A 21743-nucleotide genomic window follows, 5' to 3' on the forward strand; every position below is an offset into this window, starting at 1 on the left:
TTCTATTTTCCCCTGAATTGGCCTAGGGTTTTTTAAAACTTTTTTTTTGTATCTCCCAGCAAATTACATGGCTGCTGGTGGGTGGGGAGCATTGGGGGCCATGATGCTTATTTGCAACATGACTATTTGGGACAGGTTTAATGGACCAGCTGATCTTTTCCTGTCCATCATTTTTGTATGTTCATAGTTAAATTGAAAATGAGCTTCCAGTCATAAGCATACATGAACAAATCACATTTTTTTGTGTTTGAATGTATGACTTGGCTCCTTTTCCCAAGCCAACAACCGAGGAGACAACCAAATTGTCTTTATAAAATTTTTATCAATTAAGGCTGGGGACATGAATCTGAATGCAGCTGAATTTCAAATCCTTATGTAATGTGACTGAATTAAAGAAACCACTGCCAAAATAAGGCTAGGCAAAAATGTTTGATCTTTGTCAACGTAATCACAAAAGCAAAATTTACAGTATTTTGCTAAATGTTGTGTAGCATTAAAAAATATTTTGTATTTCTTTATGAATGGAGAGCAGGTGTTGAAATGCAAACATGAGGTAAAATGAGCACTTTAGCAGAACTGTTTACTATAGATAAGATGGTAGAAATAAGATGATAGAAATGGTCATTACTTGGCTACATTAAAAAGGTACATGCTATTCATTAAACTCTCAATAAAAGGTAAAAAAATTCAACTGTTAAGACAGTATTGTAATTATTGTCATTTTAATATGCTATCTTGGATCACTATAGGATTCAGAATATTTCTTTACCAACTGACAAATCTTTCTTACTAATAGTGGCTGATCTTAACTGAAAAATGTACAACAATGAAAGACTTGAAAAAAACATGCATTTACATAGTGACTTATCATGTCTCTGAGGAATATCTCAAAGCACATCAAACAAATTACTTTTTGAAGTGAACTTACTGTTACTTTGTTGGCAAATGTGGCAGCCAATTTAGTTGAGGAGTAAATGTAATGCTCTTTAACTTCCAACTCAACAGGCAGACGGGTCTCAGTTTAATGTCTTATCTGAAAGACAGCACGTCTGATGATGCAGTGTTACACTAAAGTGTCAGTTTAGGTTACGTGATCAATTTCTAGAGTGAGGCCTGAACCTGACAAATAGGCAAATCTGTGACAAGAAATCTATTGTTGTTTGCACATTTTCATCTCTCTCCCCAGCTCCCCCTCTCCCCCTCACACACATTGGGGCCGATTTTCAGATGGGTGCGTTGGGGGCGGGGGGCTCCTAAAATGGCGGAATCCCGGAGCAGGTTCGGAGCCTGGCTCCATGCCGCTGACTTCCGGGTTCCCCAGTGACGCGTTCGGGTGCGTGTGCAGCTCCTGAATGCGGCACTCCCACCGGCAATTAAAGCCAGCGGGATGCTGCTTTAGATAGTTAGGTAGATAGTTGAGGCACTTGACAGATTTTAGCAGGGGTGCAATTTTGAAGGATCCTCAGCATGTTTCCTGTGCTGTGGGAAACACTCCCTGTTGGAGCAGACGTGTTTCAGCTAGCAGCCAGTGGGAGAGGCAAAGGATTATTTGACAGGTGGGGTGAAAACCTCATTTATTGCAGCAGGACTCTGTCACTTCAGACAAAGTTTTGGCTGCAACATATTTGTCTTTCCACTCAAAATTCTTAATTTGTACCCTAAACTCTGCTGTGCAAACACATTTACCTACTTTGTGGACACCCTCAAATTCACACCATCAGGATAAGGGGCGCCATAGCTGCATTCATCACTTCATCTGAGGACAAGCAAAATCACCAGCCTCGCCAGGTACGCCGTCCACCTCCGCCACGTGGAACTCCACAACACAGTGATGCGCCACAGGCACCTGCACAACAGCATGGAGGGCAACAACAGAGAGAGCGACGTCACAGGAAGCACTACCCTCGCCCTAGGGTCTACAGACCGAGGCTCAGCTTCCTGGACCTCTCTGAGGAGCAGTACATACGGAGGCTGAGAGTCAGTCGCCAGGTAGTCGCAGATATCTGCATCCTCCTTCATGCCGAGCTGCTCCCGGCTGGCCCGAGCATCATCTTCTTACCTGTCGTTGTCAAAGTCACCACTGCTCCCAGCTTCTTCACCTCTGGATCGTTCCAGGGTGCCACCAGGGACATCGTCGGGGTCTCTCAGTCGTCTGCACGCAAGTGCATAAGGCAGGTCACCGACAGCTTGTTTCACAGGGCCTCGCACTTTATCAACTTCCCCATGGATGACCTCAGTCATACAGAGAGGGCAGTGGTATTCCATGCTGTGGCTGGCTTCCCACGGATGCAGGGTGTAATCGATTGGACCCATATAGCAATACAAGCACCTCCACACGAGCCAGGACTGTTCATCAACAGGAAGGGCTATCAGTCCATCAACACTCAGCTCATCTGTGACCACCGCAAGAGATTCCTTCACGTGTGCGCCAGATATCCTAGCAGCTGCCACGATTCCTTCATCCTCTGGGAGTCCAACATCCCGCCCCTCTTCCACGCACCGAACACCCGCAAGGGCTGGCTCCTCGGGGACAAAGGATACCCCTTGCTCATGTGGCTCACGACACCTCTGACGAATCCCCACCACCGAGCAACAGTGTCGACATAACGACAGCCACTTCGCTACTAGGTCTATAATTGAGCATGCTATAAGGCTGCTCAAGATGCACTTTAGGTGCCTTGATCGTTCTGGGGGAGCGCTTCAATACGGACCAGAGTGGGACACGTTATAATCATCTGTTGTGCCCTGCACAACATGGCACAACAGAGAGGCGTGCCGCTGGAGGAGGCCCCATCCACATCTGCCACCCATATTGAGGAGGAGGAGCAATCCATGGGCAGAACAGCGGCTCACCTGGCTGCTCGTGAGGCCAGGGAGTCACTGATATGTGAATGGTTCTCCTAACATCAGACAGAGTGAAAAGTCCAGTCCTCACCACCTGAATAGAGCAGCGGCTACACCAGCCCCCTCCCCCGCCCCCTGCACAAAAGAATCATGCAACTACACATCCACCCACTGTAGAGTGACCCAATGGGTGGCATCAAGTGTGGGTGTTCATGTGAACCTCATGAAAGAGACTTATTACACAAGCCAGTCAAGAATGGCCAAGACGTGGCAGTAGTGGTGACAATAATAATATTTAATGTGCCATTAACAAAAATCAAATATAAATAAAAAACATGACAAACAGTCAAACAGCCTTGTGCATCCCCTTTGTGCTCACAAAACCTTTTGCCTTACACTTACAAGTACTCCTATGTGGTGCCTCCCCTGTGGCTGCAGCAGAGGTAGTGGCAGGTTGCTCTTGTTCATACCCTGACCAATTAGATGCTTTGGGCCTACACCCTCTGGGTTTTGGTGCCCGTGAGGGACCCTCCAAAGACTGCTCCACCTGCACCTGTGCAGTGGCAGACTCGGCCACCTGGAGAGAAGGCAGCATTGCAGGTACTGGTTGAGAGGGGTGCAACGGGTGAGACGTGGGGCACTTTGAGTGGCGTCCCCACTTCCATGTCCCCTTTTGCCATCTTCCCTCCCCTGTGCCAGGCCCACACCACTCCTACCACTCTGCTGAACGACAGTTTGGAGGACATGTGAAGCCTTGTAAGGCCAGTGCTAGTGTATCTGTCTGCCTGTTTAAGGCGGCAGAATGTTGCTCACCCTGAGTCCGAAGGGCCGTTGTCAGGGCCTGAATGGACTCATTTGTGAGCCGTGCTTGAAGCTCCATGGAGGCTAACCTTCCCTCCATCGCAGACATTCCCGCACTTACCTGCGACACTATCTCAGAGGTGCCCTCACGTCCCTGTGACAGTATCTCAGAGATTCCCTCCTGTACCTGTGCCACCATTCCACTCAGGCAGGAGTTGGACTCCTCCATCCTCTGTGCGATTGTGGAGAGTGTGCGTGGCACTTGTTCCAGCACCTTGCAAATGTTTTGCTGCCCTTCGATCATTCTCCTTTTCATGGATGGCCCCCAGGGTTCAGCATCTGTGTCCAGCTGAACAGAGCCTGGAGCAGAGTGCTCCCACCGATGCAGACTCTCCACAGCTGCCCCTGCCACCACTGTCTGCTCGTGCTCACGTGTGTGGTGAATCACCATGTGCGACCCCAAGTAAGTGAGGATGGGGACCCACGGAGGTGTATGTATCTGCTCTGGTGGATGGCTCACTCAGATGTGATGGTGCCCCCTCAGGGGCCGGCGGGTCCTCTAAGGAATCGCCCTCTGCCGTCAAGGCGATCGCTGAAGGCCCTGTAAGAGAACAGAAGGCAATATTTAGCATGATGACAGATGTTGAGGTGCTGAAGATGGAAAGGCATGTTAACGTCATTTGCTATTATGAGTGCTGAATGTTAAAGTTCTGTCACTAGCCGTTTGTCGGGTGGCAGTCTCGGCGTCCCAGACGGACAGGCACTCGAGGGTGCGGCTTAGTTCCAGAGCCTCCTGCTCCGCGTCTGTGAGGACGACCAGATGTTACGGCCCCCCTCCGGTCTTCGCCCTCTCCCATACATTCTGGGCCCTCTTTTCCTATAAGGGGAGAAAGTACAGACACGTGAGTGAGGGATGGTGACGTGGTCAACCGCTGAATGCATTGGTTTGGGTGAGGCTGACCGTGAAAGAGATGAATCAGAGGGTGAGTATGAGACAGAGCCATGACATTGTATGAGGATTGGGTTGAGTGGTAGTGGCGGGATGAGTACTGGGGAGGTGAGTAAGTGCAGGTAAGTTGAGGATGAGGTTTGAGTGGGTGAGAGGAGTGACGTGATAGAGCAATGTTGGCAGTGCAAAAGGAGTTGTGGGGTGGGGGGCGGTGATGTGGAAGACGGACTGTAGGAGAATGAGTAAGTGTACTCACTTTGGCTGACCTAGTTAGGTCATTGAAGCGCTTCCTGCACTGGATCCATGTACGGAAGACGTTGTTGCTGCTGGTGACCTCCTCTTCTACCTCGAGCCAGGCCTTCTTGGTGGCAGAGGCAGGCCACTTCCTCCCGTCCGCTGGGTAGAAAATATCCCTCCTCCTCCTCACCCCATCCAGTAGGACCTGGAGTGAGGCATCAGTAAATCTGGGAGCAGCCTTTCCCCTGGTTTGTTCCATTGTATAATTTTGGTTGTTTGCTCCAGGAGCAGCATTGGAGGAGTGCCCCTTTAAATAGGGCTCCTCCAGCTGACACATGCAGGTGCGCAGTCTGCCCGCTTCGGAAAACCCGGAAGCCACGGTAAGTGGCTTCAACTTACCCGCGATCGCACGGGGAACGGACGGATTTTACTGGGTGGGTTACTCACGCGCCCAGTTGCCCCCACCCCCACCTCTGCTGCCATCCCGCCTCCCTGGTAATATCGGGGCCATTATCTTTTTTGATCAAGAATGCGGGTTTTTGATCAAGAATGCAGGATGATCCATCTCACAAATATATCCGTGGATGTTGTGATTACTGCTCTTTGTTTGACCCAGCATGAACAGTGGTGATTGGGCCATTTGGGAAGAAGCCTTTCAGTTGTAGTTTTCTCTCCCTCCCTTGATAACATGATGAAATTGTCCTTTACAGGAAGCTAAAACATGACAACCAGTTTCAAACTTTGAGTCTCCTAGTTGGATATGCAGAAATATTGGGATACTATCCTTTACGAACTATATTATTAGAAATTTACACCATAAACAAACAGTCAGGATACCATTTTGACAGAATTTGAAAACCATCAGGGAATTAAATTTACATTCAAAGTTAACTATGACCAATTAGTGTACGAATGCTTTAATGTTTTCATCTGTAATTCTTCTATCTGCTATTTAATGAAAGCTTATTTTGAATGGGTTAATGTCTCTGCTAAAATAATGGGGAGAGAAATTTCAAATGAATACTTTAAGGCTTTATATACTTGTATTCCAGTGTAATTTCAGGACACATATATTTTCATATGTTAAGAAAGAAAGAACTTTCATTTATGTCCTTTCATGTCCCCAGGACATCCCAAAATGCTTCACACCCAGTGAAGTGTAGTCACTGTTGTACTGTAGGCAAATACGAAAGCCAATTTGTGCACATCAAGGTCCCACAAACACCAATGAGATAAATGACTAGATAATCATTTTAGGTGGTGGTGTTTGAGTTGACCAGGACACCAAGAGAACTCACCTGCTCTTCTTCCAATAGTGCCACAATATCCCTTATGTCCCCCTTAAAGGGCAGACATGGCCTTTGGTTTAATGCCTCATCCAAAAGACGACAGCTCCGACAGAGCAGCATTCCCTCAGTATTGTACTGAAGTGCTAGCTTTAAAGACTGTTTGCAGGACAAAGAAGGAGTACCTCACCTCTGCTTACTATCTAATGTGATATATAGCTTGCTGCCCCAATAATGGATTTGTCAGCTGCAACTATTATCACAGCCATGTTTGAGAATCTTTGCTTTACATGTGTCTCGAACATTTTGCCTGCTGTAATATTTCTACTTGCCCTGTCCCCACAACAAAATTAATCATTAATAAAAATATAAATTCATACCAAGGAATATTCCAATAGAATAGCCTTTTGCAGCATCCTTTTCAATTTGGTCTGCATGAAGAGGAAAACAAACTCCATTTCTTCCATAGTAATTCCCAAACGTGTCTTCATTACAGAGTGGAATTATAGCAATAATAAATCCAATAAGCCAAATGGCAAAGAGTACTATCAAAGTCTGATGCTTTCCTGGTTTGATATTATTGAATGGGAAGACTATGACAATATACTTCTCCATACTCAGGTAAGTCAATAACAGAACTGAGACCTCAGTAGAAAGCATAGCCAGAAATCCTATCATTCGACACTGGACACTTTCCATCCATAGCTGTGCATGTTTGTTGTACTCTCCACGATATTTGACATCGAAAATTCCAACAAAGAACAGATATACTCCCATCAGGCAATCAGCACCTTGTATACAAAAAAGGAGAGACAGACATCTTTTTAATACAAGGTATTTGTATTTCATAGCAATATCAACAGTTGCAAATAGTGTAAACTTCGGTAAAAAGGACTTGTACAGAGTTTCATTATCTATAAAAAGACCTTTAGATATATTGGGCTGGTTTTGTGCTTGGAGAACACTTACTCCCTGAGCACAAAGCATAGCAAAAAGGTTGGAGACCGGTGATGCTAGATCTCCGCCCTCTTTGAATTGCTCCAGGATTAATTGGGCTTCCCCTGATGAGGGGGTGGAGATGACTGCACTTACTATAGGCACAGGCTAAGGGCTGCCATAGTAATGAGGTGGGAGGCGGCATACCCAGATTTGCTCTGTTAGTACCGATTCATTCTCTGCAAAAGTTGCTCACTCCACGACTAGATTAACAGATTTCCTGACATTAATATTGATTGTTCTCATAGAATCATAGAAGATTTATGGCTCAGAAGGAAGCCATTCGGCCCATCGTGTCAGCGCCAGCCAAAAATAAGCCACCCAGCCTAATCCCACTTTCCAGCACTTGGTCCGTAGCCATGTAGGTTACGGCACTTCAGGTGCACATCCAGGTACTTTTTAGAATGAGTTGAGGATTTCTGCCTCTACCAGCCTTTCAGGCAGTGAGTTCCAGACCCCTACCACCCTCTGGGTGAAAAAACTTTTCCTCTCTGCTAAATCCACTCTATCTAGACCTCTCGTAATTTTGTACACCTCAATTAAATCACCCCTCAGCCTCCTCTGTTCCAAGGAAAACAACCCCTGCCTATCCAATCTTTCCTCATAGCTAAAATTCTCCAGTCCTGGCAACATCCTCAAATCTCCTCTCTACCCTCTCTAGTGCAATTACACCTTTCCTGTAATGTGGTGACCAGAACTGTACGCAGTACTCAAGCAGTGTTTTATACAGTTCCAGCACAACCTCCCTGCTCTTATATTCTATGCCTTGGCTAATAAAGGAAAGTATTCCATATGCCTTCTTAACTACCTTATCTACCTGTCCTTCTACCTTCAGCGATCTGTGGACATGCACTCCAATGTCCCTCACTTCCTCTACACATCTCAGTATCCTCCCATTTATTGTGTATTCCCTTGCCTTGTTTGCCCTCCCCAAATACATTACCTCACATTTCTCTGGATTGAATTCCAATTGCCACTTTTCTGCCTACCTGACCAGTCCATTGATGTCTTCCTGCAGTCTTCAGCTTTCCTCCTCACTATCAACCACACAGCCAATTTTTGTATCATCTGCAAACTTCTTAATCATGCCCCCCACATTTAAGTCCAAATCATTAATATATACCACAAAAAAGCAAGGGACCTAATACTGAGCCCTGCGGAACCCCACTGGAAACATCCAGTCACAAAAACACCAGTCAACCATTATCCTTTGCTTCCTGCCACTGATCCAATTTTGGATCCAACTTGCCACTCTCCCTAGGATCTCACGGACTTGTACTTTTTTTGACCAGTCTGCCATGTGGAACCGTGTCAAAAGCCTTGCTAAAATCCATGTAGACTACATCAAATGCACTACCCTCATTGACCCTCCTTGTTACCTCCTCAAAAAATTCAATCAATTCAATCTTTGCGAAATGTTAAAACATGACTGCAGTTTTTTATTGCTGCTAATGGATTGCATTGCCAGAAACTGCACATTGCAAAACATGATCAAATAATTTCATTAGTAGTTGTTAATCTTGATAAAAAAGTAAGAATTTTTGGCCCAATATGTTTCTCCATCTAATTTTGGAAAACCAGCCCTTATTTCCCAATGAGACAGTTCCGTTTCCCACATTGACTATCCATGTGCTTTCTTTGAGCAAGACTGCCAGTTTGATGGCAGTTTTGGCAAGTGGGACCAAGTTCACTATGAATTGGATTGACATTTCCAAACTCATTTTGCTTACGACTGAGCAAAGGAGACCTCTGTCTTATCAGCCTAGGAACACAGGAACAGGAGAAGGCCATTCAGCCCCTCGTGCCTGCTCCGCCATTTGATAAGATCATTGCTGATCTATGATCTAACTCCATATACCTGCCTTTGGCCCATATCCCTTAATACCTTTGGTTGCCAAAAAGCTATCTATCTCAGATTTAAATTTAGCAATTGAGCTAGTATCAATTGCCGTTTGCGGAAGAGAGTTCCAAACTTCTACAAACCTTTGTGTGTAGAAATGTTTTCTAATCTCGCTCCTGAAAGGTCTGGCTCTAATTTTTAGACTGTGCCCCCTACTCCTAAAATCCCCAACCAGCGGAAATAGTTTCTCTCTATCCACCCTATCTGTTCCCTTTAATACCTTATAAACTTCGATCAGATCACCCCTTAACCTTCTAAACTCTAGAGAATACAACCCCAATTTGTGTAATCTCTCCTCGTAACTTAACCCTTGAAGTCCACTTCTTGGCCTGGACCCCCATGATTGTCCCCATTTGCATCCTTTACATGGCCGGTATTCCCCTTTGCACTTGGCCTACCAGCCTCCAAAGCGTTATTCTAAGTCCCTGTAAGGCCAAGGATGCAGGAACTCCCAGTGCCCCTCTGACGTGGGTGAACAGAGGTTCGACCCTTTACAAAGCCTCATGGATATTAGTGTTTCTAGGTCCTAATCTTTTTTTGACTCTTTCCACCACACTTCCATTGGAGTTGTGACAGAAGTGTGCCAGAATGACTGTGGAATTTCCAGTGTCACTAATTGACAGATGGCAGGATAACTTGACAGATCTGCAAGAGTGAAAGCTTTACCAGCTGTTTTTTTTTGCAAGGCAGGTAAAACGTCAAAAAGAAATGATGCTTACAGCATAAAATTTTAATGGACATAGCATGAAGTTTGTTTTCAGCTCTGATAAGTGACCTCATAAAAATGACGAAAAGGTTTCCGAAGCAGGTGAGACAAGCTATGACCCAGACAAATACTCTAAGGATGATGTTTGCTAGCAGGTCTTCAAAGGAAGATATCCCATCTGTATTTGGTTTACAGCTGCGTACATGAGGAGAATATGCACAGTACTGAAATTTATTGAAATATCTGTGAAAAAAATAGCACAAACAACATTACAGTGACAAGTATGCCCACTGTTAGCTGCTACATTTTTGCACATCTTGTCAGAAAAGGCATTGTAAATTGAGACTATGAAGTGGTATTAAAATTTCTGTGGAAGCTACAGTAAATCTATATAGTTTAAAATTTGTTTTTTTTTTACTCCTGCCGGCATGCAAAGCATCAATCACAATGGTCAATATCTAGTTTTTCCTCTTTTAAAAGATATGCCCAATTTTTAAACTTAGTTAATAACCAAACAAAATTGCATAATTTTGAAATTGTGAATGCCATTTCAATAATGGTGACAAAAATTTAATAGTCAATCATGACGCACAGTAATAATGATCCATTAACACTTCTCAAACAGCTGATCACCACTTAACTGGTTTTGGAAAAGTTTGCTAATGCAGTTGTGGAATACACAACTTTTGTGGTCAATGACCTAACACCAATTGAGAAAAGTCTGTTTTACTGAACATGCTCTTCTTGTACTAGTAGAATTTGTTATGGAGAAACGTGACCAAATTTTTGGTAGGAGATGACAGGCTCTAAATATGCAAAAGGAATTGGATCAATAGTTGAAAGGAAAAAATTTGCAGGGCTACGGGGAAAGAGCGAGGGAATGGGACTAACTGGATTGCTCTTACAAAGAGCCGGCGCGAACAGCTTCCTTCTGTGCTGTAACCATTCTATGATTCTAAAAGAGGTAGCAAGCATAGCTACTGAAGGCTTTAAAGCATATCAATTATTCAGAGGAGTAGATCTGGATATAAACTTGAAAAGGAAAAAATTGCAGCACTATGGGAAAAAGCAGTGGAGTGGGACTAATTGGATAGTTCTTTCAAAGAGCCAGCACAGGCACGATGGGCAGAATGACCTCCTACTGTGCTGTATGATTCTATGGAAGTAAGTTTTTCAACTTATTTCCTTGGAGGTTCTCCTGATCAGCCAATGTAATTTTGAAGGAAGATGGGTGGAAACCATAGACAGACGCATAAACAGAGTTTCCGCCAATCTTCCACCAAAAGTTATGGCGGTCAATTGGGAGAACGCCTGAGGAAATTCCCAACTTCTGTCTCGATCCACACTGCTCATGTTGAAAGCTGAACTTGCATATAACAAGAAAGCACAACATGGTGATCTCACCGAATATAACAATAGGATGCAATTCAAGGAAGCAATAGTTGATTTACTCAGAGGCGAGAGTCTGGAAGGCATTTGGACTGTGGAGATTGGAGTGGTGCACAGAACTACTCATATGTACTAAATTTATTATATATTGTGCAGATCTGCATTATAGTACATGTAATGACAATGCAGCACTCAGATGAATAATTGTGTTCAATACAGTTTTAGGTTTCTTTTACTTTTTTTTACACTAAATATTTTTGGCTTCCACGTTTCAGACTATCCTCATAGGTGAGCCCTTGCTCTCTCCGCCTTGATAGTGTTTTCACTTGCTGCAATTTCTAAGTAAAATTTTGCAGCATGGTTGGGGAATGTTCAGAGAACCTACTATTAAGACAGAGGTTGATAGATTATTGTTAGGTAAGGGCATCAAGGGTTATGGTGCAACGCGGGTAAATGGAGTTGAGGCACAGATCAGCCATGATCCGATTGAATGGCAGAACAGGCTTGAGGGCTGAATGGCCTATCCCTGATCATAAAATGAGCTTGAATATTTTAATGTGGATGAAGTTGTTTTTTAGTTCCATATATTCTGTGACAGAATTGAAGAACCAATACCAAGCTAAATTTTAAGACAAAAATGCTTCATTTTTATGTCCTTATAATGTCCAATTTCTCCTCTTCACGGAGCAAGAAGACCCAAAAGTGGCCATATGCATTCAAAGTGCACCACTCACCTGAGCACCAACAACTATCATCCTTATTTGAGGCAGCCACCAGCAGAGATAAACACACTATGAGAAAAGGTCATTATGATGTTGAGGAGGAAACACAGGCTTAGGAACCAAGCATTGGTGATGAAAGGATAGTGGTGGTGGAGGTTGATGAGAAATTAGCAGGTATAGGTTGACAGTCCATCATGCTGAGTGTAAATCCTGAGTTGTATAGAATACAGAATTTTCTGGGGAGTCATGCAACATTGCTGCTCCCCAAACAGTACATGGTAGTAGTGCACACAGACTACATAGTGCACACGCTATCAAAATGGAGAAGCTTACAACACCGAAGGTGCTAACGCACGGGCAAAACAAATTAATCATACACATCACAAGCAAAATCTTAAAATAAATTAATTTTAATGAGATAGATCTTCCCTCTGTGCAATTTTTAGGTGGGTGGCCAGCAGAAGTCTGGTTCATTTTGAGGGCCGGGCCTATTTAACAGAGTTGGAGGGCAGTGGAAGGAAAGCAAGTGCCCTGAGACAGCCCGCCGACTCCAGGCCACCACAATATCAGGAAGCCCAGCCTGCCTCCCAGCCCAGAAAAATATAAATTGGGGGGGGGGGGGGGGGGGGGAGGGGGGGGAGGGGGTAAACTGGTGGGCCAATGGCCCAGGTTATTGTTATGGAACCCAGAGGAGCACTCCTGCTCCTCCAGACCATACAAATAAAAATCCTTGCCCGACAAATAAAAATTAGTACTTAGCTTTAGGCGTCTCTTCAGCTGGACTGCCAGCTGATACTGGGCAGAGCGTGTCTCCACCCAGTTGAGTTCTAAAATGGCATCGGGGTTGTATGACATCACAGGGCTCCAATTTAAATTTTTTTTATTCGTTCATGGGATGTGGGCGTCGCTGGCAAGGCCAGCATTTATTCCTAATTGCCTTTGAGAAGGTGGTGGTGAGCTGCCTTCTTGAACCGCTGCAGACCATGTGGTGAAGGTTCTCCCACAGTGCTGTTAGGAAGGGAGTTCCAGGATTTTGACCCAGCGACGATGAAGGAACGGCGATATATTTCCAAGTCGGGATGGTGTGTGACTTGGAGGAGGAACGTGCAGGTGGTGTTGTTCCCATGTGCCTGCTGCTCTTGTCCTTCTAGGTGGTAGCGGTCACAGGTTTGTGAGGTGCTGTCGAAGAAACCTTGGCAAGTTGCTGCAGTGCATCCTGTAGATGGTACACACTGCAGCTACGGTGTGCCGGTGGTGAAGGGCGTGAATGTTTAGGGTGGTGGATGGGGTGCCAATCAAGCGGGCTCCTTTGTCCTGGATGGTGTCGAGCTGCTTGAGTGTTGTTGGAGCTGCACTCATCCAGGCAAGTGGAGAGTATTCCAGCACATTCCTGACTTGTGCCTTGTAGATGGTGGAAAGGCTTTGGGGAGTCAGGAGGTGAGTCATTCGCCGCAGAATACCCAGCCTCTGGCCTGCTCTTGTAGCCATATTATTTATGTGGTTGGTCCAGTTAAGTTTCTGGTCAATGGTGACCCCCAGGATGTTGATGGTGGGGGATTCGGTGATGGTAATGCTGTTGAATGTCAAGGGGAGGTGGTAAGACTCTCTCTTGTTGGAGATGGTCATTGCCTGGCACTTGTCTGGTGCGAATGTTACTTGCCACGTATCAGCCCAAGCCTGGATGTTGTCCAGGTCTTGCTGCATGCGGTCACGGACTGCTTCATTATCTGAGGGGTTGCGAACGGAACTGAACACTGTGTAATCATCAGCGAACATCCCCATTTCTGACCTTATGATGGAGAGAAGGTCATTGATGAAGCAGCTGAAAATGGTTGGGCCTTGGACACTGTCCTCCTGCAGCAATGTCCTGGGGCTGAGATGATTGGCCTCTAACAACCATTACCATCTTCCTTTGTGCTAGGTATGACTCCAACCACTGGAGAGTTTTCCCTGATTCCCATTGACTTCAATTTTACTAGGGCTCCTTGGTGCCACACTCGGTCAAATGCTGCCTTGATGTCAAGGGCAGTCACTCTCACCTCACCTCTTGAATTCAGCTCTTTTGTCCTTGTTTGGACCAAGGCTATAATGAGGTCTGGAGCCGAGTGGTCCTGGCGGAACCCAAACTGAACATCGGTGAGCAGGTTATTGGTGAGTAAGTGCTGCTTGATAGCACTGTCGCCGACACCTAAATTAGGTGTGTTTGCTGCAGGTGGCCACCAAGCCCACCTATTCAGAGGACACCGGAAAAATATCAACAGCCATTGCGATGGCGAAAACTAGGCTGTAAGTTTGTCCCTGCAATTTTCGGGTTGTACCGTCCCATTTCTGCCAGGCAAGCTGCATCAAAATCTCCCCAAATATATCTTACAATATACCATTATTTCTTGTGCAGAAAAGAAAGTGTCAGGTGTCCAAGAGCCAAACCAACAAAGTGACTGACTCTTGTGATATCCCCTCTGGATGCCTTGTGGTATAAATGTTGAGGGCAATGTTGACCTTCATTGTCAATGGTAATGCAAGATTGACCAGGAAAGAATTTCCTTTTGCATTAGGCCAGTATAACTTGCTGGGTGTGGGGGCTTTTTCTACTGCCTTCTTTTATCCCAATGTCACTTCTGAGAGACTGTCTAAGAAGATCTTGGGTTGTCTTGGAAATCACTATTTATGCTTCCTCCAAGAAGCAGGCATACTTGCCAGTCAGGGCTGTATGCGAGCCCCACTATGACATTTTCAAACAGCTTTTGATCCAAAAGAGATCAAGTACAATTTGAATATGTGACCCAGCAGCAAGGGAGCAGCAGCAAAGAGATGGGGTTTGAAATCTTCAAGATCAGCTTGTGTGGGGGTGATTTGTTGGCAGCATGGTGTGCCTCCTCTGTCCCATCTATTGCTTCTGCAGCTCCACTTCTCAAAGCCCATAAGTGCACCAGCTTCTTATTTTTTCTTCAGAAATGGATTTAAAAATTGTTGGATGAATCAGTTCTGCACAGATGTCAACAAAGATTTTAAACTCTTTTCAAAGCAATACTATTCTCTAATGCATATTTAATGATAAATTAAATGCTGATGTATCTATCTAAAAAAGATACTATGTGGTGAATCTTCGGCTGTGTACTTACATATGTTCTAAGTTTGGCATGGGGTTGAACATTCTGCTTTCTATGTTTGTAATTTCTATACCTTCAATACCGCTATTAAAAGAAAATGAAAACAACAATTAACCTCAAGTTAAACGGTAAGATGGATCCTTAAGTAAAAAACAACAAAATACTAGGAACTTATTCAATTTTATGATTTCTGAAAATGCATTTTATTAAATAAAACATGCATGAAGACATACCAAACTTATTTTCTAATGGTAAAATCTTACGACACACAAGAACAGTACTTTTTCTTTCAAAATGAAGCAGTATAATTCTACGCAGTGGCTCACCTGTTTGATCTCATATACTATTTTATCCATGTGATGAACTCGAGCCAAACTATATAAAGCTAAATAACTGATTAGATTATGACGTCTTAGAGATGACGTATAATATTTTATCTCATTCCACAAAAACAGTAGCTTATATTGGTCTAAATTTTACAATTAACTTACAGAGATTGAAGTTGCCTAAGAGAGTCAAATTGATCAAGATGAATAAGCTTGAGGGGATTGTCAGATATATTCCTGAAAGAAGTTAATATGATTATTTTTATTACAGAAATAAAAAAATGCAAATTATATTAAGTAATAATGCATCAATTATGGTAACATTAACTGGTTTTGCTTACAATTTTATCAGTAATTTAACATTTTTGAAAAGGTGTTTGGGTAGTTCCTGAATCTTGTTTGATGACAATTCCCTGAAAAAAATATAAAATGAGCTATCATGAAATTGTTGGTTATATTACTTATCCAGCAAAGCACAGTGACTTCATGGTACAATAAAACTTAAAAGATAATTTGTACATAGAAACAAAACATTAACATTGAAAGATTAGCATCAACAAAAAAAAATCAATGATTAGTCTATATGAAATCATCTAAAATCAAATCCAAAGATAACAGAGTTGCACTTCACTTTTCTGTATCTAAGACACTTTAGATCTATTTTAATTTTAGAATTTTGGTTCAAATTGCACTTGTGAAGATATTGGAAGAAACTTCATGAAAAAAACTTCAAGGAAGTATAGCCAATAATGCACATTTGTTGATAAAAGTTAATGCTAAACATATTCAGGCTATTAATATCCTAAATAAAATCATTTATAATTAAAAAATGCTTTTCCATCGTATCTTTATTAAGCTATAAATAAGTTAATTTGTATGTGCAAATTAAGAGGGGAATCATCCTTTGTTTCCATAGTTTACAAAATAAAATAATGTTATAACCAGAATTCTGAAAAAAGTTCCTCCATCCAAAAGAAACCGGCTATAATTGCACCCATAATGAGCACAGAAAGCTTGCCGAGGGTGATAAGGTCAAAAAAGTGGGGGAAAAGCGATCTGGTAGCTGGAAATTCTCCTTTAAAACCCAGACAGCAAAAAGATCCAATGATCCACTCACCTGCAGCTGAGTGCCCCTTGTATATAGCTTTAGTGGCTGAGACACCAATCCCACCAGATTTTAGTTAAAATGGCTTCAGGGTCCTTTGATGCTTAGGACCCCGATTTAAATATATTCACGAGGCTGGCGACCACCATTTTAACCACCCGCCTGCCCTCGTTCCCGTCAAGTGGGCAGGGTTAAAATCAGCCCATTATTATTTACATGTTTTACACATTCATAAGGAATTTCTATTAAAATAGTAGAGAAAGGAGTTTGCTACAAATGCATTAAGTGTTAATACACAAATATTTGAAGAGCTTAATTTCCAAGCATCAATTCAGATTTTGGAAACACCAAGATTTTAGACAATTGGTACCAAATTAGAAGCAGAAAACAAAAGGAAATTAAATCCTCATTACTACACAGTGATGACTGAAATCTTTACATGTGGCTTTGTGTAAGCCCACTAAAAGCCTTTAAGTTACATAGGTGACAAGCAACTGACAGATAAATTCTCCTGCAGGGATTAAAAATGCTCATGAAACAGATTGTATTTCAAAATTGCTCAAATTTCTGGTATTTTTTAAGGTGATCAATTTTGAGATGCAATGCTAGATTCTCTTGCATTTACAGTAAATCTGCCTCCCTACCATTTGGCCCATTTGCTTCTGATATTGGTCAAATTGGACTATTGATATATCCATCAAGCAGGTGGTATTTAGGTCAGAAACGTAACAGTAATGAGAGAACAGAAAGTCTATCCAAGAAATAAATGTTGCGTCGTCTTGCTAATTTTCTCCACACCCATTCGTGAGTATACTATTCGATCCGTTACCATATTATCTAGGGTGAATCATTTTACTGATGGGGTAAAGTCTTTTTATTGTTTTGACAAATAAAAAGCATGCTGGCATTAAAAAGCATGCTGACACTAAGAATATCCCAACACTGGACAAACAGGGGGCTCTACGGGGGTAGGAGCTAAATACAATTAAAATCACTCAGGAGATGGTACTCAGTAAAATAATGGGACTCAAAGCGGATAAATCTCCTGGACCCGATGGCTTACATCCTAGGGTCTTGAGGGAAGTGGCAGTAGGGATTGTGGATGCTTTGGTGATAGTTTTCCAAAATTCCCTGGACTCAGGAGAGGTCCCGGCAGATTGGAAAACTGCTAATGTAACACCGTTATTTAAAGAGGGTAGCAGGCAGAAGGCTGGAAATTATAGGCCAGTTAGCCTAACATCAGTGGTGGGTAAAATTTTGGAGTCTATTATTAAGGAGACAGTAACGGAACATTTAGATAAACATAATTTAATAGGACAAAGTCAGCATGGCTTTACGAAGGGGAAGTCATGTCTGACAAATTTGCTTGAGTTCTTTGAGGACATAACGTACAGGGTGGATAAAGGGGAACCAGTGGACATAGTGTATTTAGACTTCCAGAAGGCATTCGACAAGGTGCCACATAAAAGATTATTGCTTAAGATAAAAAATCACGGGATTGGGGGTAATATTCTGGCATGGGTGGAGGATTGGTTATTGAACAGGAGGCAGAGAGTTGGGATAAATGGTTCATTCTCGGACTGGCAACCAGTAACCAGTGGTGTTCCACAGGGGTCGGTGCTGGGTCCCCAACTCTTCACAAGCTATATTAACGATTTGGAGGAGGGGACCGAGTGCAACATATCAAAATTTGCTGATGATACAAAGATGGGAGGGAAAGTAGAGAGTGAGGAGGACATAAAAAACCTGCAAGGGGATATAGACAGGCTTGGTGAGTGGGCGGAGATTTGGCAGATGCAATATAATATTGGAAAATGTGAGGTAATGCACTTTGGCAGGAAAAATCAGAGAGCAAGTTATTAACTTAATGGTGAGAAACTGGAAAGTACTGCAGTACAAAGGGATCTGGGGGTCCTTGTGCAAGAAAATCAAAAAGTTAGTATGCAGGTGCAGCAGGTGATCAAGAAAGCCAACAGAATGTTGGCTTTTATTGCTAGGGGGATAGAATATAAAAACAGGGAGGTATTGCTGCAGTTATATAAGGTATTGGTGAGACCGCACCTGGAATACTGCATACAGTTTTGGTGTCCACACTTAAGAAAAGACATACTTGCTCTCGAGGCAGTACAAAGAAGGTTCACTCGGTTAATCCCGGGGATGAGGGGGTGGACATATGAGGAGAGGTTGAGTAGATTGGGACTCTACTCATTGGAGTTCAGAAGAATGAGAGGCGATCTTATTGAAACATATAAGATTGTGAAGGGGCTTGATCGGGTGGATGCAGTAAGGATGTTCCCAAAGATGGGTGAAACTAGAACTAGGGGGCATAATCTTAGAATAAGGGTCTGCTCCTTCAAAACTGAGATGAGGAGAAACTTCTTCACTCAGAGGGTGGTAGGTCTGTGGAATTTGCTGCCCCAGGAAGCTGTGGAAGCTACATCATTAGATAAATTTAAAACAGAAATAGACAGTTTCCTAGAAGTAAAGGGAATTAGGGGTGACGGGGAGCAGGCAGGAAATTGGACATGAAGCTGAGCTCGGATCGGTCAATGCCCTGTGGGTGGCGGAGAGGGCCCAGGGGCTGAGTGGCCGGGTCCTGCTCCTACTTCTTGTGTTCTTTAGATTTGTGGTTGGGATCAGATCAGCCATGATTTTATTGAATGGCGGAGCAGGCTCGAGGGGCCGATTGGCCTACTCCTGCTCCTATTTCTTATGTTCTTATGTTCTTATTATCACCAAGAGTAAAATCTAGACACCTCAGCTGGTATTTCAAAACTCAGGAACTTTTCAATACGTGGCAAATCATGATCAGCTAACTTGATTGAGTTTTTTGATGAGGTAACAGAAAGGGTTGATGAGGGCAATGCAGTTGATGTTGTGTATATGGACTTTTAAAAGGCATTTGATAAAGTGCCACATAATAGGCTTGTCAGCAAAATTGAAACCCATGGAATAAAATGGGCAGTGGCAGCATGGATACGAAATTGGCTAAGTGAAACAGAGTAGTGGTGAACAGTTGTTTTTTGGACTGGAGGAAGGTATACAGTGGTACTCCCCAGTGATCGGTACTAGAACCACTGCTTTTTATGATAAATATATTAATGACTTGGACTTGGGTGTACAGGGCACAAATTCAAAACTTGCAGATGACACAAAACTTGGAAGTGTAGTAAACAGTGAGGAGGATAGTAATAGACTTCAAGAGGACATAGACAGGCTGATGGAATGGGCAGACACATGGCAGACGGAATTTAACGCAGAGAAGTGCGAAGTGATACATCTTGGCAGGAAGAACAAGGAGAGGCAATATAAACTAAAGGGTACAATTCTAAAAGGGGTGCAGGAACAGAGAGAGACCCAGAGGTATATGTGCACAAATCTTTGACGGTGGCAGAACAGGTTGAGAAAGCAGTTAAGAAAGCATACAGGATCCTGGTCTTTATAAATAGTGGCGTAGAGTACAAAAGCAAGGAAGTTATGTTGAACCTTTATAAAACACTGGTTCGGCCACAACTGGAGTACTATGTCCAATTCTGGGCACCGCACTTTAGGTAGGATGTGCAGAAAAGATTTACTAGAATGGTTACAGGGATGAGGGACTTCAGTTACATGGATAGACATGAGAAGCTGGTGTTGTTCTTCTTACAATGGAGAAGGTTGAGAGGAGATTTGATAGAAGTGTTCAAAATCACGAAGGGTTTAGATAAAGTAAATAAAGAGAAACTGTTCCCATTGGCAGAAGGGTCGAGAACCAGAGGACACAGATTTAAGGTGATTGGCAAAAGAACCACAGATGACACGAGGAAAAACTTATTTACGCAGCGAGTGGTTATGATCTGGAATGCGCTGCCTGAAAGGGTGGTGGAAGCAGTTTCAATCGTTGCTTTCAAAAAGGAATTGGATAAATAAATGAAGGGAAAAAATTTGCAGGGCTCCAGGGAAAGAGCAGGGACTAACTGGATTGCTCTTACAAAGAGCTGGCACGAGTTCGATGGGCCGAATGGCCTCCTTCTGTGTTGTAACCATTCTATGTATACATATTAAAAATAAAAGCAAAATTGCATAGATGATATTAGAAAGCATTCAGACTTACAGTTCTATCAAATTATGTAGTGGAGCAAATGCCTTTTCTGAAATGGTAGTAATTTCATTCCGCTGAATGTACCTGTCAAAGAAAAGAAATCACAACTGTGTTTTCTACATAATCAAATTGGTACGTTTGTCTTTAAATTCTAGTGTTTCCTTCAATTGTTAAAGGCTTAGACCTTCATGCACAAGAGTTATTTCAGACATTCAAGTTGTTTGTAGTCCAACTTTGGCCTCTTATGCATCCCCCACTCCCTTCACACCACCATTGGCGGCCATGCCTTCAGCCGTCTAGGCCCTTAGCTCTGGAATTCCTTCCCTAAACCTATCCATCTCTGCCGGAGGTGAAGTGAGAGATCAGAGAATATGGGGGAGATAAGAGGCCAGGGGAGATCGGAAGCGAGGTCGGAGAGAGTAGCGGCGATTGAGGGAGGGGGGGATGGGGGGAGTGGCGGCCCGCGTTCTTTAAATGTGAGGCTCCTTCGAGCTCCACATTCAGGTAAGTATATTTCAAAAACTTACCTTGTTGGTAACAGGACTGTTCACAATCTTGGTGTCATATTCAACTTCAGTTACCTGCAGACTCAACTATTCCAATGTTCCCCTGGCCAGCCTCCCATTTTCCACCCTCCAAAGGCCTCTTGCTGATTTCCACCCACTACACCCCCTCAACTGACGACTCAGTACTCATCCATGTTGAGAACTGGGCAAAACTGTGGCAAATGGAATTCAATGTAGACAAATGTGAGGTCATCCACTTTGGATCAAAAAAGGATAGAACAGGGTACTTTCTAAATGGTAAAAAGTTAAACAGTGGATGTCCAAAGGGACTTAGGGGTTCAGGTACATAGATCATTGAAGTGTCATGAACAGGTGCAGAAAATAATCAATAAGGCTAATGGAATGCTGGCCTTTATATCTAGAGGACTGGAGTACAAGGGGGCAGAAGTTATGCTGCAGTTATATAAAACCCTGTTAGGCCGCACCTGGAGTACTGTGAGCAGTTCTGGGCACCGCACCTTCGGAAGGACATATTGGCCTTGGAGGAAGTGCAGCGTAGGTTTACTAGAATGATACCCAGACTTCAAGGGTTAAGTTACGAGGAGAGATTACACAAATTGGGGTTGTATTCTCTCGAGTTTCGAAGGTTAAGGGGTGATCTGATCGAAGTTTATAAGATATTAAGGGGAACAGATAGGGTGGATAGAGAGAAACTATTTCCGCTGGTTGGGGATTTTAGGAGTAGGGGGCACAGTCTAAAAATTAGAGCCAGACCTTTCAGGATT

General features: G+C 43.4%; 1 protein-coding gene across 1 annotated transcript in view; it reads right to left on the minus strand.

The window, feature by feature from the left end:
* The window catches only part of LOC137323169 (relaxin receptor 2-like), a 125632-nt gene that overhangs the window by 33050 nt on the left and 70839 nt on the right, over positions 1 to 21743 (minus strand). The window contains exons 11-16 of the mRNA XM_067986678.1: positions 20465 to 20536; positions 15608 to 15679; positions 15432 to 15503; positions 14953 to 15024; positions 9733 to 9962; positions 6498 to 6908 (exon numbers count right to left, since the gene is read on the minus strand). Of these exons, the coding sequence (XP_067842779.1) occupies positions 6498 to 6908; positions 9733 to 9962; positions 14953 to 15024; positions 15432 to 15503; positions 15608 to 15679; positions 20465 to 20536 (929 nt within the window). The remainder of the gene's footprint in view (positions 1 to 6497; positions 6909 to 9732; positions 9963 to 14952; positions 15025 to 15431; positions 15504 to 15607; positions 15680 to 20464; positions 20537 to 21743) is intronic.

The sequence above is a fragment of the Heptranchias perlo genome, chromosome 6 (genome assembly GCF_035084215.1).
Source record: "Heptranchias perlo isolate sHepPer1 chromosome 6, sHepPer1.hap1, whole genome shotgun sequence".
Classification (NCBI taxonomy): domain Eukaryota; kingdom Metazoa; phylum Chordata; class Chondrichthyes; order Hexanchiformes; family Hexanchidae; genus Heptranchias; species Heptranchias perlo.